This window comes from Macaca thibetana, chromosome 10 (assembly GCF_024542745.1).
Source record: "Macaca thibetana thibetana isolate TM-01 chromosome 10, ASM2454274v1, whole genome shotgun sequence".
Lineage (NCBI taxonomy): Eukaryota > Metazoa > Chordata > Mammalia > Primates > Cercopithecidae > Macaca > Macaca thibetana.
In genome coordinates this window covers 67,332,215-67,353,231 of record NC_065587.1, presented here as the reverse complement: position 1 = coordinate 67,353,231, position 21,017 = coordinate 67,332,215, and the positions used below count along the sequence as shown (strand labels likewise).

General features: G+C 57.4%; 2 protein-coding genes across 4 annotated transcripts in view; both read right to left on the bottom strand.

Annotated features, from left to right (window-relative positions):
- Positions 1 to 11,247, bottom strand: part of NOL4L (nucleolar protein 4 like) — a 147,040-nt gene extending 135,793 nt beyond the window's left edge. For 2 of the 3 annotated variants that reach the window (XM_050807079.1, XM_050807081.1), the window contains exon 1: positions 10,480 to 10,801. In XM_050807079.1, coding sequence (XP_050663036.1) covers positions 10,480 to 10,800 — 321 coding nt within the window. In that variant the 5' untranslated portion in view covers position 10,801. Of the gene's footprint in view, positions 1 to 10,479 lie in introns of all 3 variants that reach the window. The other variant, XM_050807078.1, reaches the window with a different exon arrangement.
- The window catches only part of DUSP15 (dual specificity phosphatase 15), a 746,139-nt gene that overhangs the window by 709,517 nt on the left and 15,605 nt on the right, over positions 1 to 21,017 (bottom strand). The gene's annotated exons all lie outside the window — the stretch shown is intronic.

The following is a 21,017-nucleotide window of genomic DNA, read 5'->3' as shown; positions in this document are numbered from 1 at the left end:
TTTAGTTTTTCCCAACAACCTGTAGGGGAGAAGCAATCATCAGACCCATTTTACAGACGAAGAAACTGAGGCATCTAGTGGTTGCTTAGCTGGGGGCCCAGCAGAGCTTGTGCTTTGGTTTGCTAACCTGTAGAATGGGGTCATAACAGCCTTTCAGGGTGCTTGAGGACGTGCAAGGCTGTGGAAGCCAGGGCCTCTCGGAAGCACCCCTGCAGGCTGTCCTCAGACAAGGCCAGAGGCCTGATTGTGTTGTTCTCGACTCGCCAGCATCCAGTTAGGGCCTGGCCTGCTGAAGGAAGGGCCCCATGTCTCCTTGAACATTTCCTCAGCCTGGGGATGCCGAGAAAACGATGAGTCATCCACCCAAGCACAGGCCTCCCAGGAGCTTGTGTCGGGTCCCAGCCGGGAGGGGAGGGTTCCAAGCTGGAGCCGGTGGGGGGGGGGGGCCTGGGTAACACGATGACTCCCACGCTGGCCCCACCGAGGCCTGAGTCACGGGGTCCCCTCCGCAGCCTCCCACCGCCACAGGCTGCCAGCCGGGAGGACACCTTTGGATGCTGCGTCCCAGATCCTGCCCCTGTGCCTTCACCCCAGATGTGCACCCTGGTTTCCTAAAGCACTCCTCCCACCCAAGAGTCCCAGGCTTGACTGTGACCCTCTAGCCTCCCTCACCCCACTCCCACCTCACCAAGCCCCAGCCACTCAACCTCTGGTCCATTGAGGAAACCCGCCATGCCTTTCTCCCCTCATCTCACTATGCCTCCGCCTGGTTTTCCTTCTCCGTCGCCCTCTTGCCTCTCACCACAGCATCTGAGCGTTCCTTCTAAAACCCCAGCATGACCTTAGCTCCCTCCACATAAGCACCCTCCTGCGAGCTCCCTGCTGTGTCTGATGCGATGGGCTCCTCAGATCCCTCTCCTCCATCTGGCCCCAAACAATCGTGCCAGCTCACCCCCTCAGGACCCCACTGCGGTTCTCAAGCTGACTTGGCCATTTACTCATCTCCACTCCATCTAGAATGTTCTTCCAAACATGCTTCTCTAAGAAAATTGGCCCTGGGATCCGTTGTACACAGCCCACGCTGCCCCCACCAAAACCAGTCCCACCCCCCCAGAATGAGCTTCCCCATGCTCTGCTCTTGCTGAAAAGTCCTTTTGGGCCTTCAAGGTCCAGGTGAAATGGTGAAATGTCACTTCCCCGAGGACTTCTCAGGCCCTGTCCTGAGGGTGGGTCTGTGCCCTGGAGCTCCTCAGGGCCTCTGTGTATAACTGGGCAGTTCTCAGAACCCGGCTCTGTGACATCTGCTGAACCCCCCTGCCCAGTAGGGAGCCCCTTAAGGGCAGGGGCTAGTCTGGGTCCTGGGGATACAGCAGCAAAAAAACCAGATGCAGTCCGCCATGCGGGTGCTCATGGCCTTGGGGGAGACAGATCCTAAGCACAGAAACTAGTGAAATACGTAGAATGTCAGGGGGTGATAAGGGCCACAGAGGAAAAATCAAGTAGAAAAGAGAGATGGGAGATGGTCCAAGGGATCTAAGGTGGTCCTCACTGGGTGATCAGGGAGGCCCACTCTGAGCAGGTGACATTTGACCAAAGACCTAAAGAAGGAGAAGAGCTGACCATGCAGAGATCTGAAGAAAGAGTATTCCAAGCTAGGTGAAGGCCAGTGCAAGGGGCCTGGGGCAGGACTGTATTTGGCATGTTTGCAGAATAGCAAAGAGGCCAGTGTGGCTGAGGCCAAATGAACAAGGGGAGAGGGAATTGAGAGTGGCAGGCAGCCAGCGCCAGATCGTGCAGGGCTCTGCAGGCAACTGGGAAAGCAATGGCTCTTGCTTTGAATGAGACGAGTCTTGGTGGGTTCTGGACAGAGGAAGAAGAGAACCTGACTTAGGGTTTCGAAGGTTTCCTCTGGCTGTTTGTGGGAAGAAGGGGTTATGTGGGCAGGGAAGAGGGTAGACACAGGGGGCCCCGCGGGGAGGCAGCTGCCTCTCCAGGCTTGGACCAGGCTGGAGGCAGTGGAGGCCATGAGACATGGTAGAATTTGAGATGTGCTTTGAAGGTAGAATCAACAGGATTTGCAAATGGGTTGGACTGGGAGGGAGAGGAGGTCAGAGAAAGGGGTCAGAAGTGACTCTCAGGGGAGGCCGAGGAAGGGGAAGGCTGCAGCTGCTGTGCAGGAAGGACAGCGAGGAAGTGAATGAATGAATGACCTGGGCTTGGGAACCAGAGGCTCGCACTCAGCTCTGGAGCTCAGTGGGACCTTGAGTGAGTTCCCTCCACTCTGCCTTAGTTTCCCCATCTGCAGTGGAGGAGCTCCATGTCCAGGGTGGCCAAGAGGACTAGTGCTCTGGGATCCACAACCATGTGGGTGAGAGGATGGGCCCAGCCTCCCACCTGCTCTGCCATCTCCCCACTCCCCCGCACTCCCGTCTGCTGGCCCAGCAGCCCGCCCAGGCCAGGCCTGCAGCTGCAGTTGAAATCAGAGGGGAAGAGCATGGACGAGAGGCAGAGGGGGCATCTGTCTCCCATTAGGCTGGGTCTGGCCAGGTGGGAGGGCTGCCTCGAGGTCTAGAAAGCTTAAGTGGGGTGCCCTCACTATAGGTGAGCGGGCACCATGAGCCAGGGGTGGATGGAGAGCTAGGGCACCCCTGCTGCCTTCACTCCCAGGGGTCCTCCCATGGACCCCGCCTCCAGGCCCTGGGGTTTGGAGGGTCAGACAGAGTCCTGGAGCTCCAGCCCAGTCATGTGTTCACTGTGGGCCTTGGGGAGGTTCCCTGGCCTCTCTGGTACCAAGTTCTCATCTACTTCACAGAACCCAGGGGAGATTAAATGGAATAATGTATCTGGCACATGGCAGGGGCTTGAAAAATTGGGAGATGGGCTCAGACCCCTGCCGGAGGGAGGCAGTCATTACGCCCGCCATTATGTGTTCTCCTTACAAATCCAGACCCCAGGAACTCAGGTTCCCAGCCAGGGGGCCGGGCGGGGGTGCGGTCCATATGGAGAAGGCGGGGACCGGGTGGGGGTCGGGTCCATATAGAAGAAGGGCGAGAGGCTTGTCCCTCTACTCAGCAGGTGCCTGCCGGGCCTTGGGAAAGCCCTCCAGCGCCCTTCCTTGACCTCTGGGATCTGACACCTCGGAGGAATTCAGAGGCAGGGAGATGACTGGAGTCTTCTGTATGTCAATAACTAAAGCTAAGGAGGCTCACTGCAGGGCAAGAACCAGTCAGGGCAGCAAGAGACCCTGAGCCTGCAAGTTTCCAGCTCTGGGGGTTCATGCCACACCTCCATCCCTCACCAAGACTTCTGGGGCCAGCTGCAGTGTCCACCGCCTGTAAGCCCAGCTGCGTGGGAGGCTGAGGCAGGAGGATCACTTGAGCTCAGGAGCTGAAGACCAGCCTGGGCAACAAAGTGAGACTCTGACTCAAAAAAAAAAAAGAAAAAAGAAAGAAAAGAAAAACAAAAAGACGAAAAGAAAAGAAAAAGCTTTCTCTGTTCTATTCAGTGCAACATTTCTCAGGCCCCTGATAGTGCTGAAGACACAGAAATGACTCAGATACAACCTCTAGGGAACTCCTAGTTGCTGCCTACCTACTCTATGCCAGGGACTTGGCTGGGTGCCTCATCTCCACTGTGCCATTTAATATTCACAACATCCTTCATCACCATCCCCATTTTCCAGATGAGGAATACTGAGGCTCAGTGAGCTCACATAGCAGCTAACATTTCCTAAGATTTGCTACATTTGGGGGCCCTACGTGCATGAAAGCATTAATTTCCACATCAGTCCTAGAAGAGGAATATGATTACAGCTCCATTTTACTGATGAGAAAATTAAGGCCATGGGAGGCAGAGGTTGCAGTAAGCCAATATTGCATCAAAAAAGAAAGAGAGAAAGGAAGGAAGGAAGAAAGGAAAGAAGGAAGGAAGGAAGGAAGGAAAGAAAGAAAGAAAGAAGGAAGGAAGGAAGGAAGGAAGGAAGGAAGGAAGGAAGGAAGGAAGGAAGGAAGGAAGGAAGGAAGGAAGGAAGGAAGGAAGGAAGGAAGGAAGGAAGGAAGGAAGGGAGGGAGGAAGGAAGGACAATTAAGGCCAAACTGATAAAAGGGCAGAGATGGGATTTGAACCCAGGGCCCTGTAGCATTAAAGCCCAGGCCCTTTACCTATTCTCTACATCAAAGTGTACTCAAGAGTTCTTGTTCTAATAAGCCACTGGCCCTGGTGGGTGCTGTCACCAACTTCCAGCTGCTCCTTTACCTGCTTTGGGGCCCATAGGCCTAGCCTGGTTCTCCTTTTTTTTTTTTTTTTTTTTGAGACAGAGTCTGCCTCTGTCACCCAGGCTGGAGTGCAGTGGCATGATCACAGCTCACTGCAGCCTCTAACTCCTGAGCTCAAGTGATCCTCCTGCCTCAGCCTCCTGAGAAGCTGGGACCACAGATGCGTGCCACCGTGCCTAAGTTTTTTAAAATTTTGTATAGAGACGGGGTCTCACCATGTCCCCAGGCTGGTAGGCCTGGCTTTGACATGAGTGAGCAGGGTGGCCTCAAGCACATTCCTTAGCCACCATCCTCAAATGACAGCAGAGCCTTTTCCAGTTTGCCAAGAAATGGAGCTTTAGAGCCCATTTTCCAGAAAAGGAAACTGAGACTGAGAGAGGCGAGGCAGGCTCTCTGGGGTCATGTGGCAATTAAACAGTTGAGTTAGGACCCCATAGGCCCTGGCCCCCTCCCTTCAAGTTCAGAGCCTTTTCTCCCAGGACCTTTCCGCCCCATGCTTAGCTTTGGGCTTTGTTATAGGACCATAGCAAGAGGCAGGTAGGGGGTGGTGGTGGGAAGCTGGAACAAGGAGATGCCTTGGCTGGTCATGTCATGTGGACAGGGGCATTGCACCACCTCTTAGGGCCACCACTTGGCTTCAGCCAGCTGCTGAGACTCCAGGGATGGCAGGGGCCAGGGCTGCAGCTCGGGTGACTTGGTGATGATGGAGGACATCCCGACAGCACCACACTGGCTGGCAGACAGGGTGAGTCCGATCCGGATCTCACATGAGTGCAAGCACACACAGTCACACCCGCGGCTGCCAAGGCCCACAGCCCAGGTGCTCACATAGATGCCGACAAACACACAGAGGAGCCTCTCCACCTGTGCCCTGCACACACTCCACACACACACACTCACACAAGCATTTCCAGCCTGCACATAGATAGGAACAGCACACTCACACCCACACAGTTGCACTTTTACACACACACACGCATGCACATGCATATTCTAGCCTGTGAGCACACACGTGCAGGATTCAGTCGCACAACCTCTGAGCTAAGATCTGGCTTGAAGAAGCCCAGGTATGCCTGAGGCCCTCCACCTTGGTCCCCAGACAGCCCCAGCCATAGGCTCCCCACCCCCCAATCCTCCCAGCAGCATTTCCGAGGTCCCAGATGGGCCTTCCAGCCTCCCAGACATGCAGGGACGGGAAAGCAGCCTGCAGGGGCCATAAAGGAGAGGGTTTTCCTGCCAGCTCCTACCCAAGGAAGAAGGGTGCACAGTGTCCCCACCCCTAGGCAGAGAGTGACCCAGGACTTAGAGGGGAGGCCCCAGGAAGGCAGAGCCTGACCTGTCTGCATCACCCTGGCACCGAAATGCAGCCCCCCAGAGTTACCCAGGACTATGCCACCCAAATCACAAGGCGTAACTGACAAAAACGCACGCTCTGCCACTCACGAAAAATGCCTGTGCCAGGCATCACTGTCAACCTTCTTCCCAAAGCCCCCCAGGGCCCAGGACAACAGAGGCGTCCTCTTCCTCCCCACCCATCTTCATGAGCCCTCGGAAAGCCCACAGACTTTGTGCTGTGCCAGTCCTGCCTCAGGCACAAGCCTGTGAATACAGACATCTTGATCAGAGGGATGCTTTGAAACTAATTCAGACTAAAGTGTAATGGACTGAAAGCTTGATATGAAGGACTTATGCTTTCAAATTGGATCAGGTTGCAAGACCCTTCAAAGTCAGAATGGAGAGGTATGCAAGATCCCTGGCATTGATGTGGACTAGGGGAAGTTCTGAACCTCCCTAAGCCTCAGTTTACTCATGTGAAAGTAGCAGTAATCACAGCACCGGCCTCTAGGCTGCTGTGAGAATTCCACAAGCTGATGCGTATCAGCACCTCAGCCCAGTGACAGGCACGCAGTAGGTGACCCCCGAAACAGCTGGTGTACTGATAATTCAGGGAAAACTAGGAAATATTGAGGGACTCAACCAAAGGTCACAGCACATATTACACGGTGCTAAGTCAGAGGCCATTTCCCGCCCAGACCAGCGGCCGCAGGTGTCAAAGGTTTACACAAAAGCTCTGGGGAGAAAGACTTAGGACTGAAAAGGCTTTCCACTAAATGAACGTTGTTGCAAACTGAGAAAAGACCACCATTAGTCAATTTGGGTAGCGGAACACCTGGGGTCCAGCTTGCAAAAGCCTGGTGTTGAGAGTGGAGTTTGGCAATCTCGAAGTTTCCCTTGGGGAATGGGGCTCTAATGGTGGGATTCCTGGCATGTGGCAGGTCCACGGAGAAGCTACAGTGGTGCACAGAGAACCCTGTTCCAGTCCTAGCTCCCGACAAATGGAAACTTCCTCTCTCTAGCCCTCAGTTTTCCCATCTGGAAGATGGTACAGTTGGGCTGAGCACCTCTATCTCTCCACAGAGTCTTGGGGCTCTCTGATCCTAGGAAATGACAGACAGCCCAGAGACCCACCTCAGCCATAACCTGTGGCCCTCGCAGGCTCTGCGGACGGCTCCACTCCGAGATGCCAGAGGAAAAGGAAAGGGGTTGTTTTACTTTGTGGCCAATGCCAGAACAGAATTGGAGGGTCTTGTCTCCAACGGGTTTGCTTCCCCCTCTCGGCAGCCCACAGGGGCTAGAGCAGGCCAAACGTAAGAAATAATAAATCCTCACCAGGCTTCGCCCGGCCAGGAGGCCCCCAGCTGGCTCTTGTCATAAAGAGATCTTATCCCCACCAGCACCCCTAGCTGCCCGTGGAGGACTCCGCCCTCCTCCCCTCCATACCCCGCTTCCACCTTCTACTTCCTGTGACAACCTGCAAACTGGAGGCCAACTTGCCTCTCCCCCCACGCCCAGGCTTCTCCTCGACCCCCGCCCTGCCCCACCCCCACCCGGGCCCCAGCTGCAGGAGGCCCTGCGGAGTGTAATTCCCCTCGCCCTCTCTCTGCCCTGGGCCCGTCCGGACAGATTAAGCCTTTGTCACACACACCCAGAAAAGCTCAGGGCCAGATGGGACGGGACAAGTGGTGTCAGATCATCGACCCGAAGCTGGCCGGGACTAGGAGAGGGCCCCGACCGCAGCACCGCATATGGCTGTGGGAGGAGGAAGGGAGGCCCAGGGTGGGGGCAGCCAGAGAGCAATGGGGAAGAGAGGTGACACACCATGGCCACCCTGGGGACAGAGGCTATATGGGGCCTGTCGCAGCTGGATGACCCAACTCCCACCTCCCTTCTTCCTTGGAATCTTTCTACCTGCTCTCTCTTGAAGCCCCCATGGGCTTTTTTATCCTGTCCTCAGCTATGCCCACCACTCCTGACATCTGGGTGACCTGGGAGCAGGCACAGAGCCCCACCTACCCCAGCACCCCAGTGCCCGCACAAGGCCTGTGGGTACTAAACAAATGCTTTGGACAAAGGTTTATGGCCCAATGACCTTCACAAAAACCCACCGAGGACCAAACTACAGGCTCTCTCCCAACTGACACCAGGGGCGACGGGGTGTGTGTGTCTGTGTGTGTGTGTCTGTGTGTGTGTGTAGGCCAGGGACCGTAGGAGATGTCCTTTGCACCTTTCAAAGGAGGTCCCATTCAGCCCCTCCCAGGAAGAGGCCAATGGCTGCCCCAGAATTCCCAGCAGGATTTGTTCCTCTTGGATCAGTGAAAAGGAAAATGGAAATATAAAAATAATAACTGGGCCCCAGGAAGGAACTTGGAGATGGGGGTGGCATCTCCTGCCTGGCTCCAGCTGGCTGGGCGAGTGGCAGGTAACTAACGGGCTCTCTGGGGACCAGCAGGCCAGGCAGGCGGGCGTGGGGAGCCCGAGGGGCGGGCTGTCGAGGGAGGGCACGTCTGTTGTGTTTGTCGATCTCCTGGCAGCCTGGACTGGAAGGCCTGGGTCCCCTTTCTCTGCCTCCCAGGCAGGTGGTCCCTCAGGGAGGGCTCATTATTGGTCTGAGAGCCAGGGTGGAGACTGGGGACGGTCGCGCTGCCAGGGGCAGGCAGGGCAGGTCAGCGTGGGCCTCAGGGAGCGTCTGAAGCCAGCAGCCGGGCCGGCAGGACCTGGGGTCCAGGCCTAACACCCAGTTTCTGCATGTGGCCTGGATGGGGGAGGGGGTGCTCAGCCTCTACAGCTGTGTGGATAAAGAGTGGACGACTGCTCCAGATGCCCACACCCTAGGGAGAAGTTGAGCTACACAGAAAGCCAGTGAGCCTGCTGCCAGGTTTGGGGGGGTCAACCCCCAACTCCAGGAGAGGGTGGACTCAGGGCTCCTGCCTCAGACTAAGAAGGTTGGGCCAAGGCTTCCAGCTCTTCAGGGAGGTGTAACCAGGATGGGGGGGGCACCTACCCGGGAAGCCCTGATGGCAGAGGGCACTGACCTAGGGTAGGAGGCAGGACCCAGCCAACCATCTCGTGGGTCACTGACCTCAGAAAAACCGCACTCCGGCGGGGCGCAGTGACCCAAGATGGGAGAACCGAGGAGGGGACCGACCTGGCAGGGTGGGGAGGGCTGACCCATGCGCCCCATCTGGGAAAGTGGGCACTGATTTGGGCTGGGGGAGGGGTCCTGGACTCGATCGGGGGAGGGGACAATGACCCAGACTCGCCGGGTTTGAGCGAGAGTGCGGATTTAGGCTGGGGGGATCCCAGCCTTGCGCGGGCTGGGTCACTGCCCCAGCTTCCCCCTCGGGGAACCCGGTCCCGGCGCGTCCCTCGGCCCGGCCCCGGCCCCCTGTTCCCGGTCCGGCCGGAGGCGGCAGCGGCGCAGATGGGCTGCTGGCGGCCGCAGCGCGGTTATCAGCGCTCCTCGCAGATGGGCCGCCCGCCCTCCGCGCTCGCGGCTCCCACTCCCCGCGGCCTGCAGCCCCGTCCCCTGGGCGCGGGGGGAGGCGCCTCCGGATCTGCTCCCCGGGCCCGCCTCCCTCCCTCGCGGCCCCCTCACCCCGCGGGCCGGGCCCGGGCGGCCGCGGAGGGGGAGGGGGAGGGGACAAGTGCACTTTTCGTAACGACCGAATCAATTGTGTGTGAAGAGCCCGCTCCGGCCGGGGACGGGGCTGAGCGCGGGGCGGGCGGGCCGGCCGGGGGAGGAGCGCGGAGGGGGGAGCGGGCGAGCGGGGGAGGGAGGGAGGCCGGCGCGGGGCGGCCCGGCTCTCGTGCTCCGGCCGGGGAGGGAGCAAGAAGGGCGGGGGGAGGCCGGCGCGGCCCGACCGGGCCGGGGGCGGAACGCACTAATGGAGGGTCTCGGCGACGGAAAGTTCAAAGCTCAGCAGCGCCCCGGGAGCGGCCACCCCCCCAGCCCCCACCCTCTGCAGAACAATGAGGTCCCGGCGGGGGAGCCGCGGGGCCCGCGCCGCACGCCCTCTCCAGGGCGCCCCGGGCCAGAGGGGACGCCCCCGCCCGGCCGCCCGCCTCCTCCCTTTAGGCGGCTGCGGTTCCCCGCCCCCTCCCCCACGCCACCCCGCCCGGACCGGGCCGGCCCGGGGGACGGGGGAGGGGAGGGGAGGGATAGGTCAGGCCGCCCCCGTCCCGGGGAGGGGGGAGCGAGGGGCCCGGGGGGCTGAGGGGGCGCCCCACCCACCCGCGGGAGGCTGCTCCTGCGCCAGGCTGCGGCTCCGGCCGCCCCTCCCCGGGCTAGCCCCGGGTGGGGTCGGGGCGACAGTGCCCGGGCGGGCCCCTTCCCCTGGCGCTGGGAGGCCCGGCGGACTCCCCGTCCCGCGGCTGCCCCTGCCTCCCTCCCCCCTACCCCGCGGCACCACCCTCAGCGCGCGCACACACACACAGACACACAGACACACACACACACACACACACCGCCCAGCCGGCCCGGGGGCGGGAGCGCGAGGCGCCCGGGACAGGCAGCCCCGGGGCGGGCGGGGGGGAGGCTCGGGCTCCAGAGCAGCCGCCTGCTGGCGGGGGGAGGGGACGGGAGGACGGAACATGCTGGGGTGAGCAGCCCGGGACAGCCTGCCCGGCCCGGCCACGGCCCGGGCAGCGACGCGGAGGGGGGCAGGGACGCCCCGAACCCGGAGCGCTGCCCAGGCGAGCCGGGGAGGGCCGGTGAGCAGGGACGCGTGCGCCTCCGGCGGGCCCGACACACGGACAACCTCAGGGACACACGTTCGGACACACATCCACACCCCCACCCCGCCCCCGCCCGCCCGCCCCAAGCCCTGCCGCGGGACCCGCCCGCGGCCGCCGCGCGCGCACTCACCGAGCCCGTCTTGACCGGCACATACACCACTTGGCCCATCTTGGGTTCCCGGCCGCTGCCCAGGCGGAAGCCCTTGGAGCGCACCCAGAACTGGAACTTGCCTTTCTCGCCGGCTGCGGGGCCGCTGCCCGCGCCGGTCCCGCCGCCGCCCTGCAGGACCTCGGCGATCCGCTGGTATTTGCTGCGTGTCACCGTCTTGGTTTTGGCCGAGTCGCCGTAGGTGCGCAAGCACCAGTCCCGGAACTGGCGGCCCAGCTCCGAGTCCCCGGGGCTGCGCTCGCGCTCCCAGCCCCCGCGCAGCAGCAGCGTCGGCTTCGGCATCCTCCCGCCGCGCCCGGCGCCCTCGGGGGCGGGCCGGCCGCCGGGCCGCCCGGTGCCGGGACTGAGCTGGGCTGGGCTGGGCCGGGCCGGGACACGCCGCGGCCGCAGCTGTCCCGCGGTGTGGCTCCGGCGAGGCTGCTGGATGGGCGCGGGCGGCGGCCGGACGCGCGGGGCTGCGGCGCGCTCTGTCCTGCTCGGGCGGCGGCGGCGGCGGCGGCGTTGGCGGCGGCGGCTCCGGCTCGCCTCCTGCTCCGCCTCCTCCTCCCCCCGGCCGGGATGCAGGAGCGATGGAGGCAGCTCCGGGCCCGGAGGTGCAGAGGGGGCGGGCCGCCCCGCGGGCGGCCGGGGGAGGCGGGAGGCGGGGAGCGGCCCCGAGCGCGGGGAGCGAGACCGAGCCTGGGCGCGGGCGGCAGCAGTGGCTGTCAGCTTGCGCGGCTCATCCTGCTCCTGCTCCTGCTCAGGCTCCCGCTGCCGCGGATCTTCCTCCTCCTCCTCCTCCCGCGCCCGCCTCCACCACGCCGCGGGATCCCACCTGTTAGAGCGGCGCAGCCTTCGCCGCCGCCCGCCCCCCCGTCCTCCTGCGCCCGCCCGCCGGGCCCAGCCCCCGCCCGGCCCGGCCCCTGGGGGCGCGGGAACAGCCGCGCCCGCAGCCGCCGAGAGGGCAGGAACCGCAGGAGCGTAGTGCCCAGCCCAGGGACCGCGTTCCGTCCGGCCGGGCCGGGCCCGGAGCTTCGCAGGTCCAGCTCCTCCTGGACGCGGCGGTCCTGCGGGGAGTAGGGCACAGACCCCGGCCCAGCAGCCGGCCTCCAGGCCGCCCCGCCCCACTTAGCCCGGCCGGGGAGGTGTAGGGCAGGCTCCCCGTCCCTCGCTCCCGCAACTGGCTTGACCTCTTTCCCGTGGGCCGAAGCCAGAAGAGCTGTGTGCCCCTGGGGGAACCCCACATCGCCGCCCTTCGGGGCCCCCAAACTTCCTCTCCTTTTGCCTCACCCTGAATTCCCCGAAGTTTGACCAGCTTTGCCTCTGCTTGCCTGCTCCGCTGCTCTGAGACAGGCCCGGGCCCTCTGGGAAGTCGCCTGTGGCCTCAGCCCAATCCCACCTCGGCTTCAGAAAGCACTCAACACATCCACAAACTCATCCTGAGACACCCTGCCTTCCCGGGTGCGCCTTGACCTGGAATCTCTTGCTGAGTAAACTCAGGTGGCCCCACCGCCCCCCTCCTACCTGGGCAGATCTGACCTTGGGTAGAGCTAGCTGGTCCCCTCCCCCTTAATGAAATTCCAACATAAATAAAGGCACAGGCCAAATTTCCAGGATTTCTGCACCCCTATCCCCCACTTCCTTAACAGTTCATGAGGAATTGCTGCACTTCCCTCCCAGCTGTCCCCTGGGATCCACCCCATGTCCCCACGACACTCCTGCAGGCAATTCACCATCCAAGTCCTGAGGCCCAGACTTTGGCTAGTGCAGGACCGTTTCCTGCCTAGGAACTACTGACTTCTCCCATCCCAAAGTCCCCCACCCCAGGACCTACTACGCGACATGTCCTGGCAACTCTGAGAGGCAGAGGGGAAGGCCCCATTTTACAGATGAAGGCCTGGGGCTTGGAGAAGTGGCCTGACCTGCTCAAGGTCATGCAGGAAGGAGGGGTGGGTTTCAGCTCATGTACACCTGGCTCCTGCTGCCATATCACACACAAAGTCTTCCCCTTTCGGCGCTCAGAGAGAGCCCCACTCTGTAAATACCTGGCTCACTTCCCCCAATAGAAAGGGAGCTCCAGATGCTCAGGGCCATATCTGACCCGTCCTCATATGCACAGGCCCTAGCACAACACCTGGCACACAGTAGGTGTCAATAAATGCTGAAAGAACCCTTGAGGTCTCCCAAGTCCCAACCTCTCTCTGCATTTCACATGGGAGATTATTTTTAGATAATTTACATTTCATGTTACTTTATATACACCAACAACTCCACAGTCATTTTTCCTCTTTATCTTCCCAAGAGCTCTTTTTGGATCTATGCTGGTATGCATGCCCGTTTTTAAGAGGTGACCACTCAGAGCAGGGAAGTCACTACCCAAAGGCCAGCCCCAGGGGCGCAGGGGCTTCTGTTATTAAGAAGCTCAGACCCTGAGTTTTTCTATGTGTCCCTTGACAGTTATCCTTCCAGCAGACACTTCCTGAGAGCAAAGATGCTCTAGCCTGGCGATGGTAATGATAACTTGTGGCAAATATACCCTGTGCCTGGGTGATGGGGTCCTTGTATGAGCCCTGGTCTCTCCGTCCATTTCCAGGACCCACTTCAATAACCACTAAGCCGGACCACCTCTCCACCCAGTCTGGGTCTTTGCCTGCCTTTCAGAAGCTAAAAACCTGGTTGTCAGTCTTGGGCTGAGTTCTGGCACGGCAGAATGTATAGTATAATGAAAAGAACATGGGCTTCGGGTAGACTCAGATTTGGAAGTGAGTCCTGACGATTATTTGGCATGGCATTCTTCATGCTCACAGATCCCACTTGGCTACTTCCCGGTGGAATGAAGCCATCATTCCACCTTTGCTGAGTGACCTCAGGCAGGTCACTGAGCCCCTACTTCATCATCTGTATAACGGGACAGGATGTCACAGATGTAGAGATTCAACAGGATGAGAGTGCCTGACCTGTGACGGGTGCCCAATAAGTGCCATTTTCTCCCTCAGGGGGGCCTCGAAGTATTCAAGGAGGAAGACAGGCATTATTGACACTTTTTGTGCTTCATTCATTCAATAAACATTTGTTTAGCAGCCATTGTGCAGCAGGGGCTTGGGATATGGTCATGGGATCCCCAAGGTCCCTGCCCTACGGGAGTGCGCCAATGGGTATGGAAGATGGCTATTGAACAAACCAGCTATTGATCACAACAGCCCAGGGAATGGACCACGAAGGAGAGAGGGAGCTGTGATAGCAAATAATGCATAGAAGGGGCTGCTTTTCTTAGGGGGATCGGGGAAGGCCCCTCTAAGGAGGTAGCATCTGAGCAGTGACTTAAATGACAGGTGCCAAGGCATGCTGGTCCTGCATTCTAGGCAGAGGGAAGAGCAAAGGCAAAAGCCCCAAGGTGGGAAGGAGATTGGCATTTTCTAGAAGCTGGAAGGCATCCAGTGTGGTGAGACTGAAGTGAGGGAGGAGGGGTTGGAGGGCAGGAGTCTTGAAGACCCTGGGAAATACTTTGGATGGCATTCCAGCTGCTATGGGAGCTACTGGCGAGTTTTAAACCAGCAAGACTGTGGGGTAGAGAAGAAGTGAGGAGCGGAGGACAGCTGCAGGGGTCCAGAGGTCTGTGGTCTTGTAGGTCAGAGGTCTGGAGTTCCCCCCACTGTGTGACAGCTCACTGTACCCGGCATGTCCCAGCCTCTTGCCCTGAGGGCTCCTGGGAGAGTAGAACAGCCAAGGAGTGAGAACGGCCTACTGCGGCCCATCCCCACTTTTGCAGAAACAGATCCTGGGTCTTCGGCCTATCTGTGTCACTGGGGTCCTTTAGGAGGGGCATGCTGGGTGGGGGAGGGCGGTAAGTCTCCCACAATGCCCAGCTCCTGGGGGTATGCAATCACAGTCCCAGGGGGCAGCTGCTCCTTTTTGATTCCCATTCCAGACACCTGCCAAAGGACAAAGTAGGCTGCCCCATGAATCAAAGGCCAGGAGATCCTCTGCATTTTTTAAAATTTTGAGACAGGGTCTATCTCCCAGGCTGAGTGCAGTGGTGCAATTGCAGCTCACTGGAGTCTCTACCTCCCAGGCTCAAGCAATCCTCCCACCTCAGCCTCCTCAGTAGCTGGGACCACAGGCATGCACCACCACACCCAGCTATTTTTTTTAAATTATTTTTTGTAGAGACAGGGTCTCTCTTTGTTGCCCAGGCTGGTCTCAAACTCCTGGGCTCAAGTGATTCTCCCACCTCGGCCTCCCAAAGTGCTGGGATTACAGGTGTGAGCCACCATACCCGGCCTCTGGATTTTTTTTTTTTTTTTTTTTAACACTTAGTCCAGGTGTCCAAGGGAGATTGGAGTCGAAGCACAGTGAGTCTAAGCCCCCAGGGCTCACTCCGAATATGGATAGTAACGCCCTGGGTCACAAGAGCTTAGTGATGAAGGGTTCTCAGAGTATACAGTGCAAACCGTGCCTCTGATAGATGGGCAAACTGAGTCCCACAGGAGAAAAGAGGCTCAGGGCCGCAGGACAGAACTAGGCACCTGGCCTTTGCCTGATTTGGCCTGGATCACTTGCCTTTCACTGAGCTCTGACCCTGGGCCCAGATGAGTGGGAATGCCTGCAACTCGACAGTGAGGTGGCCCTGACTGTGCCCACAGGAAGTTCCAGGCCTGGGGTGGGGCAGAGTGACTCAGGCTCCCACAGAGGCCTGTCCACCCAAGGGCTAGGAAGAACAGAGAGGCCCCAGAGCCTTGGGGAGAGGTAGTTTCCATCACTGGGTGCTGGTGCCCCTTCCATTAAGGGTTTGTGCCACCCCCTGCCATCCCCCTATTCCATAGCATCCCCTTGCAGTCTGCCAGCCATGCTGAGCCGCTGCTCCGTGCCCGCCTCTCTAGAAAGGCCTCCTGACCTCTCAGGTTGGATCAGGGGCTTTCTCTGGTCACTCACACACAGAGCCTTGGGCTTTCCGCCTCCCAGGTCTGACCACAGCAAATCATGATGGCCTCATTACCTGTGTCGACCCGTGCCCAGCACAGGAGCTGAGGCTTAATCATTATTGAATAAATGGATAAATAAGCAACCAACCAAATGAATGAATGAATGGGCTTATCCTCAAAAAGCAGGTGCTAGACTGAAGTCTACAGCATTTGCCACCATGCTACTATGCTTCTTCCATAATCAGTCCATCCATCAGCATTTATTGTGCTTCTCCTAACGGGCTCTGCTGTTGAGTGACTGAGTCCCCTAATCTCTCTAAGCCTCAGTGTTCAATGCCGATAAAATGGGAATATTAACAATTATCCCTAACTCACAGGGCTGTCGTGAGAATAAGCACTCAACAAATGCTAGCTCCTATTGTCATTATGCCCATCCATCATCCAGATGCTTGTTTGGGCATCTTCTGTATGTCAGCCGCCATGCTTGGTGTTGGGAATATAGTAATAAACAAGAGGGACCTGACCCGTGAAGTTCAGGAACTAGCTGACTTTAAAAAGATCATGACAGACCAGGCACAGTGGCTCACGCCTATAATCCCAGCACTTTGGGAGACCAAGGCGGGTGGATTGCTTGAACCCAGGAATTCAAGACCAGCCTGGACAAAATGTCCAAACCTTGTGTCTACAAAAAAGTACAAAAAAATTAGCCGGCGGTCGTGGTGTGCACCTGTAGTCCCAGCTACTTGGGAGGCTGAGGTGGAAGGACTGCCTGAGCCCAGGCGGTAGAGGCTACAGTGAGCTATCATTGTGCCACTGTACTCCAGCCTGGGAGACAAAGTGAGACTGTCTCAAAAAAAAAAAAAAAAAAAAAAAAAAAAAAAATCATGACAAATGGGTTTAGAATTAAAAACAAAAAGTTGCCATGAGGCTGGGTGTGGTGGCTCACGCCTGTAATCCCAACATTTTGAGAGGCCAAGGTGGGTGGATCACCTGAGGTCAGGAGTTCGAGACCAGCCTGGCTTACATGACGAAACCCCCTCTCTACTAAAAATAAAAAAATTAGCCGGGTGTGGTGGTAGGCACCTGTAATCCCCGCTACTCAGGAGGCTGAGGCAGGAGAATTGCTTGAACCTGGGGGGCGGAGGTTGTAGTGATCCGAGATCATACCACTTCACTCCAGCCTGAGCGACAGAGTGAGACTCTGTCTCAAAAAAAAAAAGTTACTATGAGAACACACGGCAGGGGAGCGGGGAGCCCAGATGAGCACCTTCAAGAAGCCCCACCCTAAGTGCCCTAAGGATCCTTTGGACCAGAGGATGGAGCACTGGACGAAGTGGAGGGGAGGAGAAAAGTGTCTCCAGTCCTGCAGAGGCCCATGCCACGCTGCCTGTGGAATTACGAATGAGTGGGAAAAAAATTCTGTGCACCTCACAGAGTTTGAGACCCCCTCGAGTCCAGCATCCCCTTTTTTCCAGAAACTAAAGCATAAAGAGATAAGGTAACTAACTTGTCGAGGGATTTCATTCAAATGTCACCTCCCCTGAGGAGCCTTCCTTGACTGCCTTTCTTAAAAGTCCCCCAGTGGCCCTCCATTCCCTTTCCTTACTTGGTTCATCCTCATAGACTCAGTGCCACCTTCCTTTATAATACATATGTATTTGTTTCCTGTCTCTGTTCATCTCACCTACTGGAATGTACATTCCTAGAGGGCAGGGCTCTGTTCTGTTCACTGCAGTATGTCCAACATCCAGAACAGTGCTTGGCACGTAGTAGGTGTCCCATATGTGTTAACTGAACAAATGAATGAATGAAAATCCCTGAGTGTGTGTGTGTGTGTGTGTTTTGACTATACACTGCAATGAGATCCAGGAAGATTTCTGCTGAATTGGAGAAGCAGGGGCCTTTTTGCTTATATTCATTTTGTCTTTGGCAAGTCACTTCCCTTCCTTATGCCTCAGTTTCCTCTTCTGTAAAATGGAGTTAGTGCCTGCTTTGCAGAATCTTTGCAAAGTGTTGATGAAATACAGTGCAAAGTGCCTAGGTGAGGCCTGGCACACAGTAGGTGGACAACTCTCATTTTGATGGAGCCCTTGTTGGGGGAGGTGTGTGGAGGGGGATCCCAGGGCCTGAGTTTCCCTGCAGGACACAAAGGAAGCTGACACTGGATCTGTCCCGTCACCTGAACTCGCCAGTAATTTATTGATGCTGGATGCTGGCACCCAGCAGCCTGCTGGGTCAGTCTCAGGGAGCAGGTGTAGGGCCCTTGGGCCTACCCCAACCTCACCCAGGCAGGGAGGGGAGGGGAGCCTGGGTCTGCCCAGCCCAGGAAAATTGATAGGTCAGCCCTTACAAGTCCGTCCCCTTCTGTGTGCCAGGCAGTGCAGGCAGAAAAAAAACAAATGTGGTTCCTGCCTGGCCTGAGCTCACAGAGGGTTAAAGTGGACATAATTCAAACAACCAAAATGGTGAGAGCTGCATGAGGGCCTGCTATGCACCAAGAACTTCGTACCTATAACCACATGTAGGCCTCATACAGGGCTTAAACGTGCTGAGGTTGCACAGCTAGTAGGGGCAGGAGGAGGGTTTGCACCCAGATTTGCCTGGCTCTAAAGCCGGGGCACATTACTGCCATCCCGCCCCACTCAGGCTGGCTGGGCCAACGGGCATAAACAACAACAACAACAACAAACGGGCCAGGCGCAGTGGCTCACACCTGTAATCCCAACACTTTGGGAGGCCGAGATGGGAGGATCATTTGAGGTCAGGAGTTAAGACCAGGCTGGCCAACATGGTGAAACCCCATCTCTACTAAAAATACAAAAATTAGCCGAGTGTGGTGGCACATGCCTGTAATCCCAGTTACTCGGGAGGCTGAGGCAGGAGAATCGCTTGAGCCTGGGAAGCGGAGGTTGCAGTGAGCTGAGATCATGCCAATGCACTCCAGTCTAGGCGACAGAATGAGACCCTGTCTCAAAAAAAAAAAAAAAAAAAAAAAAAAAACCACACACACTAAAAAAAAAGCTCTTGGCTAGACCCGGTGGCTCACACCTATAATCTCAGTGCTTTGGGGGGCTCCAGGTAGGAGGATTGCTTTAGGCCAGGAGATTGAGACCAGCCTGGGCAACATAGTGAGATCCCGTGTCTACAGAAAATTTTAAAAATTCGTGGGGTGTGGTGGTGTGTGCCTGGAGTTCCAGCTACTCAGGAGGCTGAGGCAGGAAGATTGCTCGAGCCCAGAAGTTGGAGGCTGCAGTGAGCTGTGGTTGTCAGAAATCTGGTCACAATCATAGTGGTCCGGGGGGCGTGGGGTGCTTTCAGTGGCCACCGCATTTCAGCCTGGGTGACAGAGTAAGATCCCATCTCAAAATAAATAAATAAATCAAAATAAAATGTAAGAGCTCTGGGAGTTGAAAACTGAGAGTAGGCCCTTTCCATGGGAGGCTTCCTTAAGGCTGAAACCTTTAACCAGCCTCCAGCGGGTGGATGGAGATACCAAAGGGAGAGTGTGTTTTAGGCCAGAGAAGCAGCTGAGTGGAGGTTTGGAGGGAAAAGGGAGCGATCTGTTTGGACTGCGGTGGGCACACCCACCTGGGAGAGCACCAGGGCCCTAGAAGCAGGCAGTGGGCAGGCTGGGGCTTTGAATGCTTGGCTAAGCCTTGGGCCTCCCTGGTGGGACATGGGTAGCCATGGGAGGCTGCTGAGCAATAAAGCCACTGTTTCCCCCTGACCTATATATTGTAAGAGGCCTGCTAGTTAGGCCAGAGGGTGCTTGGCCTTCGAGAACCTCTAACATCTAGCTTCAGCCTCCCCTCCCTCCACCAGCCCTCTGGACCTGGCATGTCACGGGCAGCCAAACACTTACAGCTCATTCTCACCTCTGCCGCTCTGTTCTCTTGGCCCCTTCTCCTGCAATGCTCACTCTGTCTACCCAGACCCTACCTAATTGCTCAGGTCTTCCTTCCAGGCCATTTCCTCCGTGAAGCCTGCCCTGACCACACCAGCCCTCAGTTACATGCCTCAGCCTCAGAACTGCCGGGAGCCTGGGCTGGAAAAGTGCCCGTCCTCCTCTCAAGTCCGCAGCACTCGCCATCCACCAAGATGGGCTGCTGCTTTTACCTGCATAGCAACTTTCTTCTCCTGGTAACAGCATCCTGAAATCCCTTTGAGAAACCGCCTCCTTCATGTTCAGAACATGTTGCTGGAGCCGGACTGACCTGACCACTGAAAGCATTGAACGACTAGGCCACTGAAAGCATCCCGTGCCCCAACCACCGTGATTGTGACCAGATTTCTGAGAACACCAGCCGGGCGCGGTGGCTCACGCCTGTAATCCCAGCACTTTGGGAGGCTGAGGCAGGCGGATCACTTGAAGTCAGGAGTTCGAGACCAGCCTGGCCAACATGGCGAAACCCCGTCTCTACCCAAAATACAAAAATTAGCCAGGCATGGTGGTGCCTGCCTGTAATCCCAGCCACCCAGGAGGCTGAGGCAGGAGAATCACTTGAACTTGGGAGGCAGTGGTTGCAGTGAGCCGAGATCATGCCATTGTACTCCAGGCTGGGTGACAGAGCAAGACTCCATCTCAAAAAGAAAGATTTCTGACAACACCCTTTGAGGCCCTGGATTCAACCACACCTAAAGGCCCTTTCCATCTCCACTTAGGTCTCTCAGTGCTGGATTTCCTGCAACCCCATGAGCCCTGACGGGTGTACCGTTTGTTCAGTGCAGTCAGACCCCCTCTGGTCTGGCCCACATGGCTGTACCAGCCTCCTCTCTGCACTCCTGGCCTCTAGGTTTTCCCCTCTGGTACACCAGAATAAAGTTCAGACTCCTTGGTGTGGCATTCAAGGCCTTTCACCATCTTATTCCAGCCTCTACTTCTCCCTGTACCAGCCACACTGAACCTTCCATTCCCCTGAACAGCAAGACTATGTTCAGACTATGTTCAGATGCTCCCCGACTTACAATGTGGTTAAGTCCTGATAAACACATTGTATGTTGAAAATATCATTGTAGGCCGGGCGTGGTGGCTCACACCTGTAATCCCAGCACTTTGGGAGGCCGAGGCGGGCGGATCACGAGGTCAGGAGATCAAGACCATCCTGGCTAACATGGTGAAACTCCGTCTCTAATAAAAAAGTACAAAAAATTAGCTGGGCATGGTGGTGAGCACCTGTAGTCCCAGCTACTCAGGAGGCTCAGGCACGAGAATGGTGTGAACCCGGGAGGCAGAGCTTGCAGTGAGCCGAGATCGCACCACTGCACTCCAGCCTGGGCAACAGAGCAAGACTCTGTCTCAAAAAATATATATCATTGTAAGTAAGTCAAAAGTCTGAGTTTGTTTGTTTGTTTGTTTTGTTTTGTTTTCTGAGATAGAGTCTCACTCTGTTGCCCAGGCTGAAGTGCAGTGGTGAGATCACGGCTCACTATAGCCTCCACCTCCTGGGCTCAAGCGATCCTCCTTCCTCAGCCTCCCAAGTAGCTGGGACCACAGGTGTGTGCCATCATGCCTGGCTAATTTTTGTACTTTTTGTAGAGATAGGGTTTTGCCATATGGCCCAGGCTGGTCTCAAGTTTCTGGGCCCAAGCGATCCACCC